Source organism: Typopeltis vanoorti, chromosome 2 (genome assembly GCF_054136105.1).
Source record: "Typopeltis vanoorti isolate ZY-2024b chromosome 2, IOZ_Tvanoo_1.0, whole genome shotgun sequence".
NCBI classification, from domain to species: domain Eukaryota; kingdom Metazoa; phylum Arthropoda; class Arachnida; order Uropygi; family Thelyphonidae; genus Typopeltis; species Typopeltis vanoorti.
The window spans coordinates 123,386,281-123,409,027 of NC_143550.1; the positions used below are offsets into that span (position 1 = coordinate 123,386,281).

At 36.1% G+C, this 22,747-nt stretch overlaps 1 protein-coding gene across 7 annotated transcripts in view; it reads right to left on the bottom strand.

The window, feature by feature from the left end:
• LOC150109403 (uncharacterized) overlaps window positions 1–22,747 on the bottom strand; it is a 150,332-nt gene that overhangs the window by 37,559 nt on the left and 90,026 nt on the right. For 5 of the 7 annotated variants that reach the window (XM_090412926.1, XM_090412919.1, XM_090412912.1 and 2 more), the window contains exons 6-7: window positions 17,123–17,257; window positions 5,444–5,496 (exon numbers count right to left, since the gene is read on the bottom strand). In XM_090412926.1, coding sequence (XP_090269052.1) covers window positions 5,444–5,496; window positions 17,123–17,257 — 188 coding nt within the window. The remainder of the gene's footprint in view (window positions 1–5,443; window positions 5,497–17,122; window positions 17,258–22,747) is intronic. The other 2 variants (XM_090412934.1, XM_090412953.1) reach the window with 2 other exon arrangements.

The following is a 22,747-nucleotide window of genomic DNA, read 5'->3' on the forward strand; positions in this document are numbered from 1 at the left end:
TGGTAAACCATGGGGCTTCCAATATGTTAACTGTGTTTGCATCTGAAGCCATGAAGTGTGAGGAGAGAAAAACAAGCAGAGTTAAGCACAAATTGCATCTAATCATTTCCATATTTTTATAGGCATTTGTTCTGCTTTACTTTGATGTTCTGTTGGGCAACCAAGCAATATATATATATATATAAATAAATAAAATGAGACTGCTTGTGTCTCTTTTCTGTATTTCACATTTGCTATTTAATTTATACAGTAGAATCTGCTTATTGTGATCCGATTGATAATATCAATCGGCTATTATTATCAAAATCAGTCAGTCCCAAAACACATTGTTTAAAATGAATTTAAAATAATCCATCTATTATAATCAAAGTTCCAGTTATTGTTATCAATATCCTTGAATGTTTAACCTTTTGTGTCTCAGAATTGTAAGAGATAAGGGTTAATTATTATTATTATTCGTGGCACCCACTGCACAACTCTGTCTCCACCACTACGCCGAACCTCTACTACCAATTATCTACATCAGCGCCATCTACTGCCCACCATCACAGCTAGTATTTTTTGTCTGTAAATTGCGTGTGTTCTGAAGGGCCGATTTGTCTGTATGTGAGATGAAAAACTAGAGTTTCTGGGAGAAAAAACCCTGCTAATCTGGAGAAGACAAAAAAACATTTGTTGAAATTTAACTTTTTTTTTTTTTGTTAATCTTCCTTTAAATCTTATTCTTCTGTAAATCTTATATCTTCCAGGCACAGAGGGGTGAGGGTATAAATAGTTTGTGATTTTTTGAGTTTATTTTCGTGCTCTTTCAGTAAGTGAAAGTGAATTTGACAAGTGTTTGTTAAAACAGTCCTTAGTATTATGGCAGAAGCAAGTAAAAGATGTAGATTTATCTTTTCAAGTAAAACAAAGAATTTTGGAGTGTATGATAAGTTGCCCAAAATGAGTCAGCGTTAGTGTGGCTGTACATTTAAAAATTTCACAACCACTCTTGTTGTAAGATCTTAAAAAAAACAGATCAAACATTGATATTTCAGCTTTTACTAATGAGAACATGTATCGGAAGAGAGCCCAATCTGGTAAGGCTACTCAAGATGAATCGGCATTAAAAATTTGATTTAGTAACGTTCATGAAAAGAATGCTTCAATTAATAGCCCTTTGATGCATTAAAAAGCAGAAGTTGTAAAAACAATGGGCAAAGAATATTTCATTGCAACTGATGGATGATTTAACAGGTGGAAATTTAACAATTTCTATGAAATATTTAACAATGAGAAAATATTGTGTACAAGCATATTCATGGTGAAGAAAAAAAAAGTGCTGATTTTTTTTATCAGCTGATTCATGGATTAAGACTGTGGCCAAAAATTATTGCTGAATATTCTCCTTCTGAGGATATTTACAATGCAGACGAAACAGGACTATTTTTGTGAAATGCCTGAGCATACTTTTGTTAAAAATGAAAGTACTAAAGGATTTAAATCTTCAAAAGAGCAAGTGACAGGTTTTCGTTGTACTAATATGAAAGGTGAGAAATGAGAGCTCCTAGTGATTGGAAAATGTAAAAGTTCTCGGTGTTTTAAAGGTGTCAAAAGTTTGCCTGTTGACTACTGTTCTAGTGCAAATGCTTGGATGACTAATGACATTTTCAACAACTGATTAAGTGGGATCTTAAAGCAAAAATTGTCTTGTTAGTAGACAACTGTAATGCGCACACAATTTATCGTTAAAGAACATCAAAGTAATTTTCTTGCCTTCAAACACTATATCGTTAATTCAACCATGTGACACCAAGGCATCATATAAGTTTTAAAGCTTATTATTGCAGGGAAGTTCATGCGAGAATTATAGCTGATGCAAGCGCAATTGCAAAAAAGATTTCCCTTCTTGATGCATTGCATTTGGTAGTAATGTCATGGAAGCAAGTCTCAGAGAAGACTACTGAAAACTGGTTCCAAAAAGGTGGATTTTTTAAGACAAACTCTGAAGCTCCTTCTTCCAAAGAATTTGAATATCTTACAAATGAAATTTTTGATAAAACCCCGACAGTATGTCAAAAGAAGAATTTGAAAATTGGTTGGATATTGATGACATTGTTGGGAATATGTCAAGCTGTTTCCGATGAGAACTTTAAACTAACAGAAGAAAGTGAACCTAAAAAACAGATAATACAAGTATATAGAAGAACAAATTTTAGAAGCTCCTCCAACCAATGCCTACTAGATGCAAGAGGCTCTATGAATACTTTGTCACGGTGTGCAACATAGAGTGACAAACTTCGAAAGGCATTATGAGTATGAGCAATTTATTCATGAACTACTATATTCGAAGACACAACAGATAACACTAGACAAGTTTTTAAAGTAAATTATATGTTGTTGCTTATTAAAAAGTTGTTTATAACAATAAATTAAATAATGTTCAGAACAATAAATTGAAATGAATGATGCAATTTTTTATATCCTTTGGTTATTGTTATTGAAAAGCAACCATCTCAAAGTGATCACAATAAGTGGCATCTACTGTATTTGTATTTAAGTTTTTGTACATATTTATTATCAGGAATGATGTTTGGAGTTCTGGAAGATCTTCAAGTAAAAAGAAGCTTTAATATTTATATTTAATCATGAATAGTAACACATAAAACTGGAATTTTTTCGTGTGGCTCCTGCCTAGTTAGAAAATATACTGTCTGTGGAATATGCATTTGGTGTACAAGAATATATTAAGATTTAATGCACTGAATGAAAGCAGTAAACACAGGTTTAATGGTTTCAATATTTCATCTCCTTCACAAGACATCATCTGGAATGCAATATGAGAACTGTAATAACATATGCAAAACAACACAGGAACTAAGTGAAAGATATTAGACTATAAGCCTGACGTCCTAAGAGAGGCAGCCTTTAAATGGGTGTTTTCAGACAGATCTAAGAATTGTTTCCCAAATCCTGAAGTTTTGTATGCCCATATTTATTAAGATTTGGTTAGTTTTTTTTTCTTCTCTTTAACACTGATGTTAATTCAAAAAAAAAAAAAAAAAAAAACCTATCATGTTTGTATTTTGCTGCAGTGAAGCATAAGTTTTTTTTTCCCTATTTAATTTTGTGCAAAGTGTGCATATAATTGTGCCAATGGATGTACACGGTTAGAAAGAAGTTGTGGAAGCCACCATGGGCAAGGTGCATTGTGCCATGCAATGTCATGTGTTGCATCCCAGATGATGTCTTGTGAAAGAGATGAAATATTGAAACCATTAAACTGTGTTTACTTCTTTCATTCAATGCATTAAATCTTAATATTTTGTAGCCAGTATATATAATGCTTCTAAGTCAGTGCAACTGTATCTGTGTGAAATGACTGTTACATGAGAACTCAGAGTTTGAATGAGGAGTTGTGATAGGTACTATGTTCCAGACTTAGCTGGTCAGCAAATTCTTGACAAATTGAGTCATCCCACGTCAACAATCAGTGATACCATACTGAGATGGAAGTGCAGGGAGTCCACTGCAAGTACTACCTGCAGTGGACAACCCACCACACTCATCAAACGTGACCATGGGGATGCTACAGCTGCATAGAAACATTCAGAAAATGAAGCTCACAACATGGGTTTTCATGGTAGGACTGCAATATGCAAGCTCCTCATTACCCAAACCAGCATGCAGTTATTATCTTTAGTGGTGCAAAGAGCATGTAGAGTAGTATGTGGAAGCTTTGGAAGCTGTGTTATGGAGCAACAAATCATACTACACCCTCTGCCGAGCAGATGAATGGGTATAGATATGGCAGGTACCTAGTGAACGTCTCTTACCAGAGTGCGTAACCCCCAACTATGAAATTGGAGGTGGCAGTATGATGCTATTGTTTTTTCTGTTTTGTTTTTTCTGGTTTGGCCTCAGACCTCTGTTTGTAGTGTCATGAACATTGAACTCAGAGAGATATCTGAACATTCTGGACAATGAAAATACTTCCTATGAAATAGACAATTGCTTCTTTCAGCAAGATAATACATCGTACCATAAGGCTGCTCTGTAACTGCATGTTTTATAGTAGATAAAACATGCAGTATCTATTTTTGTAGATATGAATGCCACCTACAGAGCTCTGATCTCAATCCTACTGAACATCTATGGTATGAATTGGAGCAATTGGTGAGGTCAAGGGACGTCTGCCCCCACAACAGTCCTGGACCTCATTACATGTCTACAGGAAGAATGGTCCAAAATTCCCATTTATTGCTATCTTACGCTTGTGAAAAGTATGCCCCATAAGATTGCTGCAGTCATTGCAGTGAAAGGAATTCCTACTTCTTATTAAGGTGGGTGCCCATGGTTGTATGTTTCTTACACAGCCATGGTATCCACCTTAATAAGATGTGGAACTTCCAAGGATTTCTTTCCAAGTAGTGTGTGTCTTATCTTCTTCAAGACTGTTGTAGCAGATCCTCTAGTTTGACCATAATAGGATAAATAGCAACTGTTATGGTTGCAAGAACAAAGAAGCCTTGTATACATCTAGAACTGAGAGATGGGGGGATGAGAGCTGATCTTCAGGGGAGTGGATAAGAGCAGCTAGTTTCAAATATGGTTTGAAAGCAGTACAACATTATATTATTAAAGTTCCAACTATATTTTGGAATCAGCAGCAGATTTAAAAAAAAAAATACCAAATTTTAATATAGGTATATGAAAATTCCCTAGATTTAGTAAACTGATTCTTGGATCTTTTGCCCAACAGCTGAGGCTGCATACCACTGGCCTACAGAGGATGCTCCTCTTAGGACTTTAACTTACAGTCTAATATCTCATCATCCTTTTACCTTGCGGTGTCGAGGGTTTGTTAATCATCGGACCTCAAACCGTTCACAGGAGGAGGTGGTCATCCCTACACCCCAGTGTATCCTATGTCCGTAGTGTTGAGTTCAAGGCCAGTTTGCCTGCTTTGTGGGATGAAAAACCCCAGGATAAACCTACTGTCCACACCCAAGACCGGCTAACTTGGCTATGGCTGAGAAAGATCCTTCAGCTCCTCACGTCACCGACGGGAATCAAACCTAGGACACTCCTTCCCCAGGCATATGGTTGCAAGGCGCACTTCATGGATCCTCCATGTATTTTTTTTATATTGTTTGTATCCCAGATTATGTCTGTAACAAAATTCAGAACTAATAAACCAATTCTTTCACTGTGCTGTTAAATCTTATCATGAGCTTCAACCAACACCTAAGCCTAAATACACAGATGATATATACATTTCACGATTACCTGAATTTGACACAACTAAAATAATTTTCAAAATAGTAAGCCGCTACTTTAATTGTTCATATACCACCATATAGGTAAACGAGACACAGGTGCTATGTGTATCATCAATTAGGAATTACTATCTTCTAAATCTCTTTGAAACTGTTAGTAAGACTTCAAATCTCTTAATACTTACTTTTTTATTATATCAATCAGAAGCTTTTGAAATTCATATTGCAGGTACTGTGCCTGAAAAATAAGGTGAATTAACAGAGTTCAACTAGTCTCTTCTACTGTTAAGGAGATTTAGGAGGGAAAAAAATGATCGCATGTCAATTTTTTTGCTATTCTATTTCATATAATTGGACTTTTTAAAATTATGTGTTTTAAATATATTGCCTCATATTCATGGAACAAAAAACCATTCAGATTTAACTATGCCATGAATAAATATACCGTATTTTCCAGTGTATAAGATGCACCCAAGAAATTTAATACAATTTTCTGGAAAAAATCTAAACTTTAAACCATTTCAAAATTGTAATTTTTTCGATGTTGAATCACATATTTATGAAAAAATATTCTTTTGGCATTTTTTGACTGATTTTTGTTTTTGTGTGCATACAAAGTCCACTGCATTTCATGAAACGGTAACACCATGATGCACCACCTTTAATTTTACGCTCACAGGCTACTTTGACTGCATGTGTTCGAATCATTTTTGTTGAAATGGCAATGCCATTTTGCCGATTTTCTTGCACCATTTCAAAACTTCAGTCTCTAGTTCTGGCCACTTCACAATTTTTCCACATTCCGTACGCTTTTCATTACGCAAATTGTACAAAATCTCATGACCACGCCAAGTTCTAATCATTTTTTCTGTAGGCGGAGATCCAAAATGTCTTTCAGCTTCCCTATTCTTGTGTTCTTCTGCATATTTTACAACCTGCAATTTGTAACTTGAAGAATATGAATGTCGCCTGTTTTTTTCCATCACTAAAATCTACGGGGAAACATCAAACTGAACACAAAATATCTCAACACGTCAACTCAATACTGATAAACATCGGTAACTGATTTCTCGGATAAGATATTATGAAACTTGAATAGGGACTCCCCGTTCTTAGCCAATGACGCGCTAGAAGTCACGTGAAGGTCACATCAATTTGATTGCACCATTAACTGCCTACAAAGATCTTGGAACATAAAAGGGAGTGCATATGACTTTGAAAAGAGGAAACAATCTTTACCTTCATTATATAAGACGCACCCCATTTTTAAGGTAAAAAGTGCGTCTTATACACCGGAAAATACGGTACCTTTCAAGAAGCTATATAAAATTGTGTTTTAAATATGTTGCCTCATATTCATGGAACAAAAACCATTCAGATTTAACTATACCATGAATAAATATACCTTTCAAGAAGCTATATATACAAATACCACCAGGGAATTTTTGATGTAAATAGAATTTTTGTCTGTTGATTTAAACAATGTCCAAATAATGGATGATGTGAATCCCTATTTCTCATTCTATTTTATTTTCAGTAAAATAAAATATGATTGACTCCCACTACAGTAAACACTGTTGTAACAAACTCATTCATTATTTAAAGAAAAAAACTGTTGAAAAGTTGCAACCATAGTTCTATAAGCACATACTATGCTAAAGAAAATTCATTATAGCAAATTATGCACTAGAAAATCTATTCCTGCAGTTCTTATGTTTTACTACAGTGATAGTTGACTATGGTCAAGCCTGAAAAGGTTTAAAGCTTGATGATACAACTATATATATTTATTGAAAGTTTTTTCACTTGGTTATATAGGGTGATTCTAAGTTATGGTCAGAATATCTGTAGCTTATTATAATCTTCAAACCAGAAACAACAAAATAAAACTCTTGCAGAATATGAAAGTGTAACTCAAAGTTTTATTACCTATAGAATCAATACTGCAGAATGCTAAACAACTTCAACATGCACCTTTCATGGCATGTAAGACATCCAAGCTGTTTTTATCGCAGCAACAATTCTGGTCTTCATCTAGGGAGGTCACAGGGTTCTGGCAAACAGTGTCCTTCATGTATCTCCACAGGAAGAAATCAAGTGGTATAATATCGGGTGAGCACAGAGGCCACGGCATTGATCCACCATATCCAACCCAGCACCCAGGAAAATGCATGTCAAGAAATTCTCAGACAATGAGTTCAATGTGACAGTGCTCCATCTTGCTGGAACACCACATTTGGCTGTTCTTCCAACTAGGGTAACAGATACAGCTGTAGCTGTATCTGTTACCCTAGTTGGAAGAACTGTCACTGTTTTTTCTGCAAAGAAAAGGGGCCTCCAAACATGACAAAGCACACCAGACATTCACCTTTGGACTATCTCTTTCGAATACTCAAATGGCATGAGGGTTTTCTGATCACATATTGTGCAGTTATGAAGATTTATCTCTCTCTCTGATATGTGAAACGTTGTTTCATCATTAAATATCCATCACTGAATGTAATTTTCATTGGCTTCGACATTTTGGCAAAATGTCTCGGGCAAATTGGAAATGGTAGGGTTTATTGTCCTGCTCTAAAGCCTGCACAATCTGCAGTTTGTAGACAGGGAGTTGAAGATGGTTAAGAACAACTGTAGCATTCGTTTGTGGATCAAACTGCAAAGAAGCTCGTCTTGATAGTTTTTTGTGGGCTTCGATAAAATGCTTCCTGGATTTGATTACCATCTTCCTGAGAAGGGAGAATCTTTTTGGTGCTGACTACTAACAGTCTCTTGAAATTGCTTTAACCATCAGATAGCATTATCTGAAAGCAGATGTTTGCCATACTGTTCTGTAACCATGTTGCATTGTGATAACAGACTTTGTTTCGAAAAACCAAAGTACGCACATTGCTTTCTCTCGAAGAGTCACCATTTTGAAGTATGATGTCATATTATCTCCCAGACATCAATGCAGCAAGTACAGCATTGCCAAATAAAACTTTTTGAGTTACTTTTCATATTCTGTAAGCAGTTTTGTTGTTATTTCCAGTTTGAAAATTATAGGCCAAGGAAACCCAAATAATAATTTAGAATCACCCTGTACTATAAATTAAAGATGCCAAGAAATTATATTCTTGGTTTCATCCTACTGATATATTTATGGGTGCTACTTCATTAAACTGGTTTATATATATATATCAGCCTTACACACAAGATTTCCCAAGACCTATGACAACAGTGCCATGTACGGGCAAGTGGTTAAAAGAAGAAAGGAATTTGTTGTTGAAAGGAAATTGATGTTTCTTGAAGACATGGATTATAATCTGTGGGAAAAACAGTATGGTAGTCTGTCCCAAACAGCAGGTGTGGGAAACAAAGGAGGAGAAATTGGTTTGATAAGATGAGCTGCTGGTCATGTTCATACATGATTAGAGAAATGCCAGTGGCCATGGGAATACCTATAAAAAAAAAAGGACATCGTGCAGCAAAGAGTGCTGGAAAACAACTGGATGGAGTTACTATGGACTCAAACTTGTGCCAGAAAGATCCATTCCAGGTGGCAAGCTCAGTTCCATTAGTATGTCACTAAGAATGGGAATCCCTTACTTGGAATGAAAACTGTAGAGCTCATTGGTTTTAGCCACAAGCTACTATCATTCTTTCACTTTCCTCTAAACAGAGGTGAAACACTTGCTGATTTGCTCTTGCTGCACCACTGGCAGGGGAGGAATGGACTAGAGTGGTCCAAACACTGAATATACCCAAACTAATACAGTTACAGATTTTGTACCTCATTTCCAATTCCACCATGAAATAAAGCAAAATATCAAAGGCAAATTGAATGGTGTATATCATCCAGAGTATTTTAATAATAAGGTGCGACACCTTTTGGCAACTCATATATGAAAATATGACTTATGCATTACTTCAACCTTGGTATCGCCTCTGGTTCTGGCTCCCACTGATGAGACCTCAATAAAGGTTGAAACCAGTCTGGGTAGTGACCCTTCCTATAATCCATAGCATTTTATATATATACTCATAAGGATATCTGCTTTGCTTTATGGAATACTAAGGCAAGTGATGTGAAGTCATAATCTTCTATATATGAGTTGCCCCAGTACTAAAAAAGTTCAGGCACAAACTTGTTTGTTTACACTTGGATAAAGGATTAAACCAAGTATATAATTTCTATAATTTCTTGGTATCTTTAATTTATGGTGTATATCATCATTAAGCAATAATTCTACGTATAAAAAGGAGTCTGCTAAAAATAGAGTTTTTAAAAAAAACATACAAGAAACAATAATATTAAAAAATTAAAGCAGAGAAAAATATGCATCCATCCCTTTCTCTTCCATCCAAGATGGGTTGAATCCCCTGATAAGGAATTTCATGCAGCTGGGTTGCCATTCCTCTGCTGCATCCCTCTTAGGAGTAAGTATTTTATGTCTATAGAACTATGTTTACAGGTCTAGTCTGCCTGTTCTGAGGGATGAAAAACCAGAGTTTCTGGAAGAGGTAGCAAAAAAAAAAAAAAAACCTACCTCTGTATGAGACTGGCTAGCTCACCATTTGATTGGAAAAATGTAATAAAGGTTCCTCACATTGTAGACAGGATTTGAACCCAGGACTTTTCAATCAAAGGGCTTGTCTATACCGAGCTATAGAGGCTCCTAAAAAAATATAAAACATAATAATGCTGAATTAAATTAAAAAAAAACTGACTAAAGACAAAATAAAATTCAAGATCTCGTCTTTTTTTCCCCCCTTAATTTAAAATGCCAATGCCTCTTAAATTCAAGATCCGTAAGGAACAGAGGAACCCCACTATTTATCATTTTGATTGACACAACAGGAGAAAGCATTTTGTGTTGGAGTTTGCTAAATGTGGTTCTGTGACTACAAAGCAAAAATCATTATGTCTTTGATTTGATACAACTAGCCTCCACCAGGTCTTAATAAGGCAGCCACATGTGTCTGAGGAAGCCATGAATCACTTTTGTGTCACTGTTAACAAAGTATTAGGAAATTGATAAGGACGGCTACCTATGATAGGTATCCCTCACTCCATGGTTTTGCACATTCTCCATAGGTGGTTGAAGATGAAACTTCTTGCAACTGCTACAGGCCCTGAAGAAGGAAATTAAAGTGAAATAATAAAACTTCACTATTCAGAGTCGCATGGAAAAATGAAGATAACTATGCAAATTGCTTCATGTTCAGTGATGAGGCTACATTACATTCAAGTGGGAAAGCGAAGCACCATAATGTCCATGCAGACTTTGAAAATCCACATGATTGAAAACGAAAGGGACTCACCTGAAGTTTTTTTGTGTCATAATTATGCACAGGTCTTTGGTTCATTCTTTTTTTTTTCTAGAGAACACAGTGACAGGGATCCGGTATCTGGACATACTGATGAGAACTACAGGAATATTCAGACTTCATTTACAAGCAGGATGGGGGTCTGAGTTACTTTCGTCACAGGGTCAGTAGGTTCCTTAACAAACATCTACCATACTTCTGGATTGGGCATTCTGTTCAAAACATGGATTAATTTCTGAAAGATTGGCCACATCATAACACATCACATGATTTCTAATGTTGGGTCTACTTCAAGAACTACCTTTTCCAGGCAGACTTCAGGAAATGAAGGAATGTATAATAGTAGCCATTTTAACCATTAACGTTGATATATTACAAAGGATCTGGGATGAATTAGTTTATGGAATTGATGTGTGACATGAGGAATGAATATTCAGCATCTGTAAGATTATAACAATAACTGTGATAGTTCCTTTGCACACTGGTTTAAATATGTTTATATGAAACCTAGTTACTCAGAAGTAAATATCTGAAAGTTCAATTCATGTTAAATCATCTTCTATAGCAAACAGTGTTATGTTTTTCCTCTGGTAATTTGATTTTGTCACTGTGACAAAATCAAATTATGAGAGGAAATTTGCTGAGTAGGTCAAAATCCCAAAGAATTCTTTGCAGTGTGTGGCAAGTAAAAGGAAAAATGACTACCAAAGGGTAACTTTAATGAGAGCTGATGGCAGAAAGGTGAAGAAAAGCAGAAATAATGGTTGATATCCATTATTCTGCAAGGATGACACTAAGAGATATTGCAATGTCAGATGCATCAGGGACTGATGTAAGAATTGAAGTAGATGAACTGAAGGTGCTTAAGATGTTATAGTACATTGATGTGAATTTGGCTTCTCTATTATAAGAATGTGCAAGGGTACCAGCAGCAGCACCTTTGACCCAATAAGGTCCCAAGGAAGTGGAAAGAGGGAAAAATAGTTCAATTGCATAAAGGAGGCTCAAAGACAAGTAGCAAATTACTGACCTATCAGTATCTAGGAAGTGGTGGTTAAGTTATTAGAGAAGTTGGTTAAGGAAGAATTCAGATATGGTGGATGAGAAAATGACTATGTGGGAGATAGGTAGTTTTTTAAATGAGTAGGTAGTTTCCTTACATTAGTAATTTACTCACTTTTTTAAAATAAAGTGATATTTGAGTTTTATATAAGAAACAGCTACATGATATTGTTGGCCTTTGAAAGACATTTGACAGGATGCCACATGGAACTGTTATATATAACAGTTCCATAACCAATTTTTATTTGCTCCAATTTGTAAATTGGAGCAAATAAAAATTGGTATGAAGCTGGCGATATGGATAAGAGTGTAGCTAGTGGGCAGACAAAGTATATGAAGAAGCTGAATCCAGGAGAAGGTGAGTGACCAGCTATGTGCTGCACAGCTCTGTACTTGAGTGCTGTTATTTAATTTGTGCATTAATAATGTAAATAATTTGGGAGGAAATATCCAGTTGTTTGCTGATGATACAAAACTTGGTAGAGAATTAGTTAATAAAGTTGATGCAGCAGGATGGAGAAAGAAAATAGTTGTCAGTTTAACGTGATATTTTTGGATAAAAAAAAAAATACAATGTATACTACACTGCCACAACTGGATTGCAGGGAACTGATGAGGCTAGGATTCAGAGGGGTGGGGGGTAACTATGGACAGGAAGCTGAAGTTTAGAAGTCATTCTGGAAAAGTGAATAGTTCATCAAATTTATAATAAATCAATAATCAATTCATCAAATTAATAGAGTGACAGCTGATTTATATAAAGGGAATGGCTAGGGGATGGATACGAAACTGGTGAATATGGATAAAAGGGTGGCTGATAGACAGATACCAAAAAGTAGTGTGTGTGTGTGTATATATATATATGGAGAAGCAGAATCCAGGAGACTAGTGGTGTGCTATAGGGCCCTGTGCTTGGACCCCTGCTGTTTAATTTTAATTTGAACATAAATGATATAAGAAATAATTATTTAAAGGGAGATATCGGTTATTTACTGATGATGGCAAGTTGTGTAGGATAATAGGCGATGATTTACATGAGTATGGGCAAAACATAATGGATATCAATTTAATGTAGAAAGTTATTATGCATTTTGGAATGCCAAGATTACAAGCTTTGTACCACATTAAGGGAACTGTACAGGAAATTGATAAGGCCAGGGGATTTGAGGATAGTAGAGCGAGAGAGAGTTGGTGTTTAGAGGGTATATTGTTAAAGTAGCCAGGATACCTCACAGCATTACTTGGTTATTGAAGAAAACACTAACAAGCAGAGATAAGGGAGTTATCATTCCTCTTTATAAAGCCTTGATAGAACCACATCTCAATTACTGTGCTCAGGTCTAGTCACCTAGGTTTCTTGGGGATGATGAAATGGTGGAGTGGATCCAGAGGTGAGTGACCATGATGGTGAGTAGTCTGTGGAACACTCCCTATGAGGATAGATTGAGGGTTTGTGGATTGTAAAAGTTGGTTGATAGGCAAAAAAGGGGGATATGATATAAACATTTAAGTTGCTTAAAGGATTTTATAGGACTTTCAGCACTTGGCTAGAGGAGGCAGAACAAGAGGCCATTCCTGAAAGTTGGGCAAGAGTGTAGTTAGCAAGGGCATGAAGACTAGATTTTTTGCTTGGAGAGTGGTCAGTGAATGGAAAGCCTGTGTCAGTTGTGATTGCTCTGTCTGTTAATGGTTTCAAGGAAAGCTATGATAGATATTGTGTTGATAGTTTAGGTCTCCCATGAGTTAGTTCATGGAGGTGTTCATGTAATAATGATAAATTATTGTTCAATGCATTAACAAATGAGATATGGAGGTTATTATTTCTCTGTATAAAGCTTTGATATGGCCACATCTGGACTACCTACCTCACAGATTTGGTTACCTGGATTTCTTGAGGGATAAGGAAGAGGATTTAGAGATGAGTGTCCAAGATGATGGCAGAAGTTGAAATTTTTTTCACTTGGTTATAAATTAAAGATGCCAAGACTTTATATTTTTGGTTTAATCCTTTATCCCAGTGTAAGCAAACAAAATTTACACATGAAGTACCTTCACAACTGGGCTACTTGTATATAGAGGCCAATGACTTCACATCAACTGCATTAGTATACCATAATGCAAAGCACACTCTCTTTTGGACATGTATAATGCTATAAAAAGAGAAGATTATGAGAAGAGCCACTATGGCAGGGTCACTACCCAGATCAGTTTCAATCCTAAATGGTTGTCAATTAAATTAACATTACCTTTCACTCACAATGCCAATTTATTTAAATTATCCTGAAGGATATCTGCATCACTTTATCAATTATTGCCCTTTCCAATTTTACATTGTCAGGAAACAAGTGAATATCCTCCTTTTAAATCATGCCCTACATCATTAATATACATCATGCCCTACATCATTAATATACAAATTAAGGATAGTGGTCCAAGTACAGAGGCTTGAGGAACTCCACTGGTTACACTTATTCTTCTAGATTCAACTCTACGATATGCTACTTTCTTGTGTTTATCTGTCAAGCCACTCCCCCCCCCCAATCCATGCTACCAGCTTCACATCCATTCCCATTTGTTCCAACTCATGTAATAGTTTTCCATGCAGTATTATGGTGTAGCCATTTCCTTTATTGCTTTATTATAAAATGTAAATAAATTATTAAGTCCTATCTTTTACAAAGCTGTACTGCATCTATTAGAGTATAATATTCCTATCCACCTATTCCTAAATCTTATCTTTAACCAAATTTTCCAATACTTGAACCACCACTGTAATTTGCTATTTCTGTCTTGGGGGTCTCCATTATGAATGACACTGTCTTACTCTCTTGAAACCTTGCTGGAGCTGAGGCTTAGATTAAACAACTTCATCAGAGGCACTTCCAATTCTCTTGCACATTCTCATAACACACACACACAGGCTGACATGCCATCCAATCCCACTGCTGTATTCACACTGACAGTTTCCAATATGCTGAGCACCTCCAGTTTGTCTGCATCAATTCTCAAATCAGTCTTTGTCATATCATCAAGTGCAAAGTCTCTGCCTGATAATGCCCTTGAAAAGTGATCACTCAGCAACTCAACTATTTCTTCAGCTTCTTCCACTTCTACCATCAGCACTGATCAAAGTTATCTCCATAATCATTTTGCCTCATACTCACTGCATAGCAAAATAAAACTTTTAGATTTACTTTGGCATTCTCACCTAAATTTAGCCTTCCTTACTATACCAGTTACTCTTCTTGTCCTGTGCTTTATGAGCATGCTGATCACTTGTCTTTATATTCCTTCCAAAATGTTCTTTTTTTTTTTTTTTTACAGCTCCTGTAAATTAAATGGATTAATATTACTATTAATCCATTTAATCCCTGCTTGGTTTATCTTTCTGATCTTGGGTATACCGTCTGATACTGCTTCTCTCAAACACAAACACACCCTGACTACTTCCAATGCACTACTGACCAGCTTTATGGTTCAATATAAATCCTTTCTTAACAGAAAATTCCATGTGTTTAGAACTTCCCAGAACAAGACTGTATTGTCCCTTTCCAGGAATGAAGTTATGGATATATCTTCTGATGCTATCACTAGATCCAGCACTCTCAAAACTTTGATCCCCCTCCAAGACACACTATTTCAGCTAATTATCCCCTAGTAAATATATAAATTCTACTTCCATCTTGCCCTGTACCCTTTCCTCTTTCCAATCTATGTCACCATAGTTGAAGTCTCCCTTAATAATTGTCAGGCCTGCACTAATGCTTATCTCTCAATTTTGCATGCCATACACATCTTCCTGTGGAGTTCCTCTATAATGGCAACCAATATATAGTACAAATATATTTTGTCCTATTGGCCACTCCCTTGCACCATGCACAAGATAACCCCAAATGAACCATCTCTCTCAGACCTAAAATCCTTAACTTTTATTTTTGTTGGTTCAAGTTCAACTATCATCAGCAATACCCCTCCTCCTCCTCCTTTCATATTCCCTCTATTCTTCCTGAAAATAAAATACTTATATTCTGCCCTCTGTGACCGTATCGTTTTCTGTAACCAGGTCTCACTGATGCACATAATTTTTGACCAAGCTAAGCCAAGCTGACCAAATGCTTGGCTTGGCCAAAAATTCCTCTCTTTTATTTTTGATACTTCAACATTCCCTTGGACACACAGTTACTCTTGTGTAATGTCATCACCAACCCATTCAGATTTGAAACTGCATTCGGCATTGCATAATCGTTTCCATACACCCATCTACCCCAGGGGCGGCTGAACCCACACTTGACCCCCCCCCCTCTCCGAGTTGTTCTTTCCCTGATTCTGCAGTTCCAACCTCTCACTGAACAACATTCTCATGAAACATCTAACTTCAAACCATTCAAAGAAATATAATAAATCAGGCATATACTAGTCTTTTCATCCATCAAATTCACTCCATACATATATATAAACTACACACCATTCCTCCTGGACAATCATCTCATTGACTCATTAGCAATCAGGGCCTATCTTCTCAATTCACTCCTAAGATACAAAGGCAGCAGATCCACCGTCTACTTTCTTACTCTTCTTTTTTGCTTCTATCAGCAACTCTTTCATATCTTCTGTCACTGCATATGTCTTGCCTTTCAAATCACTGGTGCCAGAAATGGTCTGATTTTACATCAGACCATTTCCTGTACCTCCTTCAATTTAAATGCTGACCAATAGCCTAAGTATAAGATATATATATATATATATATATATATTTCAAGTTGTAGCATCCAATTTATACCATATAGCTGTAGCAATCTGCAGAGTTTTTCAGAATAACAGCATTCTGAACAACCTACAAGTAGAAGGCTGATCCTGACAAACCCTATTTGGCTGGAGACTACATAACTTCTTTTTATATTTTAATATTTATATAACATATTTTAAGTTGCACTAATTAGATAACACCTTTCAGGTCTCTCTGAACTTTCTTTGATAGCTATGTAAAATCTCTTGTGGTTAAGGTAAACATGCTCATGCACAACTTTCACTCCTTTAATTACAGAAATGGATTTCTGTATGCTAGTGGCTAAACACACACACATTGCTACAGTAATATAGTTGGATAATGATGAATCCTTAAATCCTGTCTAGTACATGGTGAACATTTATAAGTACTTTCAAATAAAGATTTCTTCTATAGGTTCGGATTGAACTGCAAAGGAGTACTGAATAGCTGCTGCACATATTTTAATAGATTTAGAGAAGAGGGAGGGAAATGCTGATGCCAGTTCTGATGAACAATGATCATGGAATATCTGAAGAAAATGCAAGCAGAAACTGAATGTGTGAAAGACATTCAAATGTATTTCACCTCATAAATAACTGATGATTAGCCATAACTGGAAACTGACATATAGTATATATAAAAAAATAACTATTATCCCTTTTTTCTTCTCCAAATTGATATTGAAAGATTTAATAGGCAACACAACAGAACATATAGTACTTACTTCCATTGCTCCTATTAATTTTCCCAGGCGAACCATACCTGTGCTGACTGTACGAAGAACACCAAACATATACATACTCATAGTAAGATGTTCAGGTATTCCCAAATAAGCACACACAGCTCCAAAAATAACTACCTGAATTACAAAGAATATTTTTTAAATAAATATTTATCAAATAGCATGCATAGTTTTGGTAATATTACTTTTAGTTACTTTTTAGTAATTCTTAGATTAAATCCTATTAAACTAAATGTGAAATGTAAGGATCACTGTAGGTTGATAAAGGATTAAATAGTGGAGATAGTCAGTTGTGTGGAATGAGTGCCTTCATACAATGAGTTCTTGGAGGTGTCACTTTTTTTTTTTTTTACAGTTAAAACTGTATTATTATTATTACACCCTCCATGGAGGGGACAGGCTCATCGTGGGAGGTTCATTCAACTGACAACATTTATCAACAACATCTATATTTATCATATAGAATTTTAAATCCTTAACACTCCTTGCATTAACAACACATTCTGGTAATGCATTCCATTCACTGACAATTCTCCATGTAAAAAATCTACTCCTCACACCCTTCTTCACTACACTTTTACATAACTTCCAGGAATGACTTTTGGTTTTTCTACTTTTTTTATAATCCACTCTGGATTAACCTGATAAAATCCTCTCACTAACTTAAACGTCTCTATCATATCATCTCTCTTCCTCCTATCCACCAAATTTTGCAATCCACACTTCTTCAACCTCTCTCCATAGCCAGCATTCCAAATTCCTGATATTGTCTTAGTCACTTGCCTCTGGACTTTCTCCAATGTCTCCACATCACATTGAAAACCAGGTGACCAGATCTAAGCACAATAGTCCAAGTATGGTCTGACCAGTGCCTTATACAGTGGCACAACCACTTCCTTATCCTTGCATGTCAGAGTACTTATCATAGCAGCACAACAATGTGCAACCTTTGCAACACTAGCAATATGCCCTCTAAATTTCAGTCTACTGTCAACCATCTCACTCCCAAATCTCTAATCTCATCCACTTCCTGCAGTATGGTGCCATTGATATAGTACCCAGCCTCATATTTCTGCACTCCAAAATGCAACACCTTGCACTTATTAATATTAAAACTACAACCCCCACTCTTTTGTCCAAGTAAAAAGTCTATTCAAATCTTCCTGAAGGGATTCAGCATCCACAATGCTACTTATAATTCTTCCCAACTTTGCATCATCAGCAAATAACTGAAGATCCCCAATCAGTCCACATGATATATCTTTTACAAACAAGTTAAACAGCAGGGCCCAAAACAGAACTCTGGGGCACACCACTGGTTACCCTTCTTTTTTGAGACACTGCTCCATCATACACAACCTGCTGGTATCATTCAGAGCCAATCTCTGATCCATCAACCAATATACTATCTATTCACATCCTCTGCAGATTGTACACCAACTCATCATGTGGTAATCTATCAAACACTTTTGCAAAGTCTAAGAATATCACAGTATATGATTCTCCCCAGAATGCTTAAGGGTCAAAGCTGAATAACAGAGGAGACCTCCATATAGCCTTCGAAGGAATGCGGAAAACTGACCAGGGCTTCTGACCTAATGTCCAATCCTCACCTTCTTGTGGTGCACCCAGTTGGGTATCTACCTGGATACTGAACGAACGAGGATGGGCTGACAATTTGGGATTTAGCTGACCAAATTGTATTCTTATTGGCTTAAGCCAATATACAAAATGATGGTACAACATGACAAAATTTCATGCTGGCTGGGGCGTTGCCTGGTTAAACAAGGTCCCCATTGTTTTCGCCAAGGAACCAGGGCAAACAGCGAAAAGTCATCTACCGAATCAAATCTGAAAGCACACACCAACTCAACATCACCAGAGTTAAAGATTGGCACTATCAACATAAGAAGCTTGAATGGCAAAGAAATGGAGCTAGCTGAGGAATTAGATAAGTGCCAGATTGACATAATAGGGGTGACTGAAACAAAAAAGACAAAAACTGGTAAGATCTTTCTGAGCAATAAATACAAAATGTTATATTCAGGCAATCACAATCAAGGAAAAGGAGTAGCCATAGTATTCAACACAAAATACAAGGCTCATCTTCTTGAATGGCAGGCAGTTTCAAGTAGAGTGATGTGGGAAAATATGAGAATGGGGAACTGGACAATGAGACTTATTTGTGCCTATGGTCCCACAGAAGGTTCTACTAATGTAGAAGTGGAGGAATTTTTTAATGCTTTAGAGAAAGCAACTGACACAATGAAAAACGAAAAGTTGGTCCTTGTTGGGGATCTAAATAGCAGAGTAGGAAATGATTGTCAGACATACAAAAATATTTTGGGAAAAGTCGGAGAAAAGAGCAAAGCTAATAATAATGGCAAATATCTGTTGGATTTCTGCTCAGGACATGGACTGGTTATAACTAACACCATGTTAATGTGCACAAATGTGCATAAATTCACATGGAGAGAAGAGGCTAGAAATAAGAAAAGTCTCATTGACTATGTTATTGTTGATAGTGATGTTTTCTCCCTGGTGCAGGACATCAGAGTGTACAGAGGATTTGAAATTGGAAGTGATCACTATTTAGTCTTGAGCAGGATAAAATTGAATTTCATATTGAAAAGAATAACATGTAAGAAAGTTTTAAAACGAATAAAAATTGAGCAGCTCTCAGATGTGAACTGTATACTAAAATACACAAAGATTATTGAAGAAAAAATGAAAGAGTTTGAGAACAGGAACCAAACCTTGGAAATTCAGTGGCAAGCATTGAAGAAAACCCTGATTGATTCAGCCAGAGAGGCATGTAGTGAGGTTGTCTGCAAGGATAGAAAAATCAGAACTCCATGGTGGACACAGGAAGTTAAAGAGGCAGTGAAAGAAAAGAAGAAAGCATATCAAAAGTTCCTGGCAAATAAGTCAGCTTGTGCTCTTAGAGAATACAGAGACAAATGCAAGAATGCTAAAACACTGTAAAACTAGCTAAACAAAAGTCATGGGAGGACTTTGGCAAGAATATAGAAAATAAATATCAAGAAGGTGGCAAAATATTCTGGAGGTTGTTGAATAAGTTTAAAAATGGAGGAAAGAGTGCTGTAAAAGGAATTAGAGATGATAAAGGTGACATGAAAACTGAAGAAATAGATATCCTTGCAGTATGGAGTAATTACTTTGAAAAATTGCTAAATGAAACAAGCAGTGATAGCACAGTGGTAAAAAACACTCAGCAGGCATACAGTCAGGAATACATATCCATACGTGAAGTAGAAAAAGCCATCAAAGGCTTGAAATGTGGAAAGGTAGCAGAAATTTATTTGACCAGAAATGCTGAAGTATGGTGGTGTAAAAGTCTTATAGTGGCTGCACCGCATAGTTCAAAAGGCCTGGACAAAGGGACAAATTCCTGATGATGGAGTAGAGCTCTCATAGAACCCATATATAACAAGGGAAATAAAACTGAATGTGAGAATTACAGAGGTATTTCCCTACTGAGTGTTCCTGGCAAGATTTATGCAAGTATACTTGAGAAATGGTTGAGAAGAATTGTGGAAGAGAAGCTTGGTGAAGAACAAGCTAGATTGCTATCTTTTAGGGTTATACGGTGATCAGCACTCATATTTGTAGATTTAGGGACTCAAAAACACACATGTTGAACAGATTATTTTATTAATTAAAATAAAATAAAACTTGACGTTTCGACCTCTATATCGAGGTCATCATCGGAAGAATACAACTGTATACAGAACCAAGCTACATGCTCATGCTTTCTATACCAGTAAACTAAATCTACGTAGTTAATAAATCTTTTTTCTAACCTGACCTCTAGTGATAGAAAAGAAAAACAAAAATAAATAAATAAAGAAATAAAATTATAAAAAAAAAAAAAAAAAAAATTATATATATATATATATATTATAAATAGATAAATGCAACTACAATAAACTGTTAGAGTCCTCATGTATTAATATTCTGGATAGTTACAAAATGATTTCTTTCAGTTGCTATTGAATGTTCTAAACACTTCACCAAGTCACCAAGTTGTCTTCTTGTAGTGGGAATTTTTCTAATGCTAGTTTAGGATGTTATACAGGTTGTAGATCGGTCCTCCACATTCTTGAAATGGTGAGGCCATCATTTTTGTTGAGATTTGAGTTGTGTTTGAGCATTTCACAAGACTCTTTAAATTTTCTCTCAAACCAGGTTTTGGTGCTGTGTAGGGACTTGGTATTTTTCCAGTCAATTCTATGGTATGTTTGGAGTGCATGGCCAGAAAGGCCTGTTTTACCGAAGTGGAGGTATTTAATGTGTCGTTTGTGTTCGTCTTGTCTGATTGGGATAGTTCGCCCTGTTTCCCCTATGTATGGTATGTTACATGTGCAGTGTATTTTGTATACCCCTGGGTGTGCTAGGTGTGGAAGAGGATCTTTAGAGGAACTGAGTAGGTGTCTTAGCTTATTTGGGGGTTTAAAGGTGGTTTTAATGTTGTATTTGCGAAGTGTTCTGTCTATTTTTTCAGAAATGCCTCTAACATAAGGAATGGCAATAGCATTCTTGAAATCTTTTTTGTTCTTACTGGTATCTTTATGGAGGATCTTGTGAATAGTTTTTTTATTGTATCCATTTTTGATAAATGTTTGGTTGATGATTTTGTATTCTTGGTTTAGAGCCTGTTCATTCGAACAAATAGTTAGGGCTCTGTGTTTAAGGGTGCTTATGACACCTAATTTTTGTGTTGGGTGGTGGTAAGAATTTTTGTGTATGTATTGGCCTGTGTGTGTAGGTTTGCGGTAAACTGAGAAGGAGAGACAGCCAGAGGGAAGACGTGTGACAAGTGTGTCTAGGAAAGGAAGAGAGTCGTTTTTTTCCATTTCAATGGTGAATTGGATACGTTTGTGTTGTTTGTTTAGGTGGCTAAGGAATGTATTTAGAGCTTCGCGGCCGTGGGGCCAAATGGCGAAAATATCGTCGACGTATCTGAGCCAAATTTTGGGCTTTAGACATGCTATCTCTAGAGCACGTTGCTCAAAGTCTTCCATATAAAAGTTAGCTATTGGGGGAGAAAGTGGTGAGCCAATGGCTGTACCTTCTTTTTGAAGGTAAAAATCGTTTTGCCATACGAAATATCCGGAGCGGAGTACGTGGGCAAAAAGGGCCCACGTACTTTGAGTCCCTAAATCTACAAATATGAGTGCTGATCACCGTTTAAACCTAAAAGAAAGAATCATCATAATCCATGGAGATGTGACCCACAAGCAGTGCAGCCTCTACGGTAAGCTGAAGATACGTGTTTCTTTATTAACGAATCGAATTTTTTTTTTTTTTTTTTTATAATTTTATTTCTTTATTTATTTTTGTTTTTCTTTTCTATCACTAGAGGTCAGGCTAGAAAAAAGATTTATTAACGACGTAGATTTAGTTTACTGGTATAGAAAGCACGAGCATGTAGCTTGGTTCTGTATACAGTTGTATTCTTCCGATGATGACCTCGATATAGAAGTCGAAACGTCAAGTTTTATTTTATTTGTAATTAATAAAATAATCTGTTCAACACGTGTGTTTTTGAGTCCCTAAATCTACAAATATGAAAGCTAGATTGCT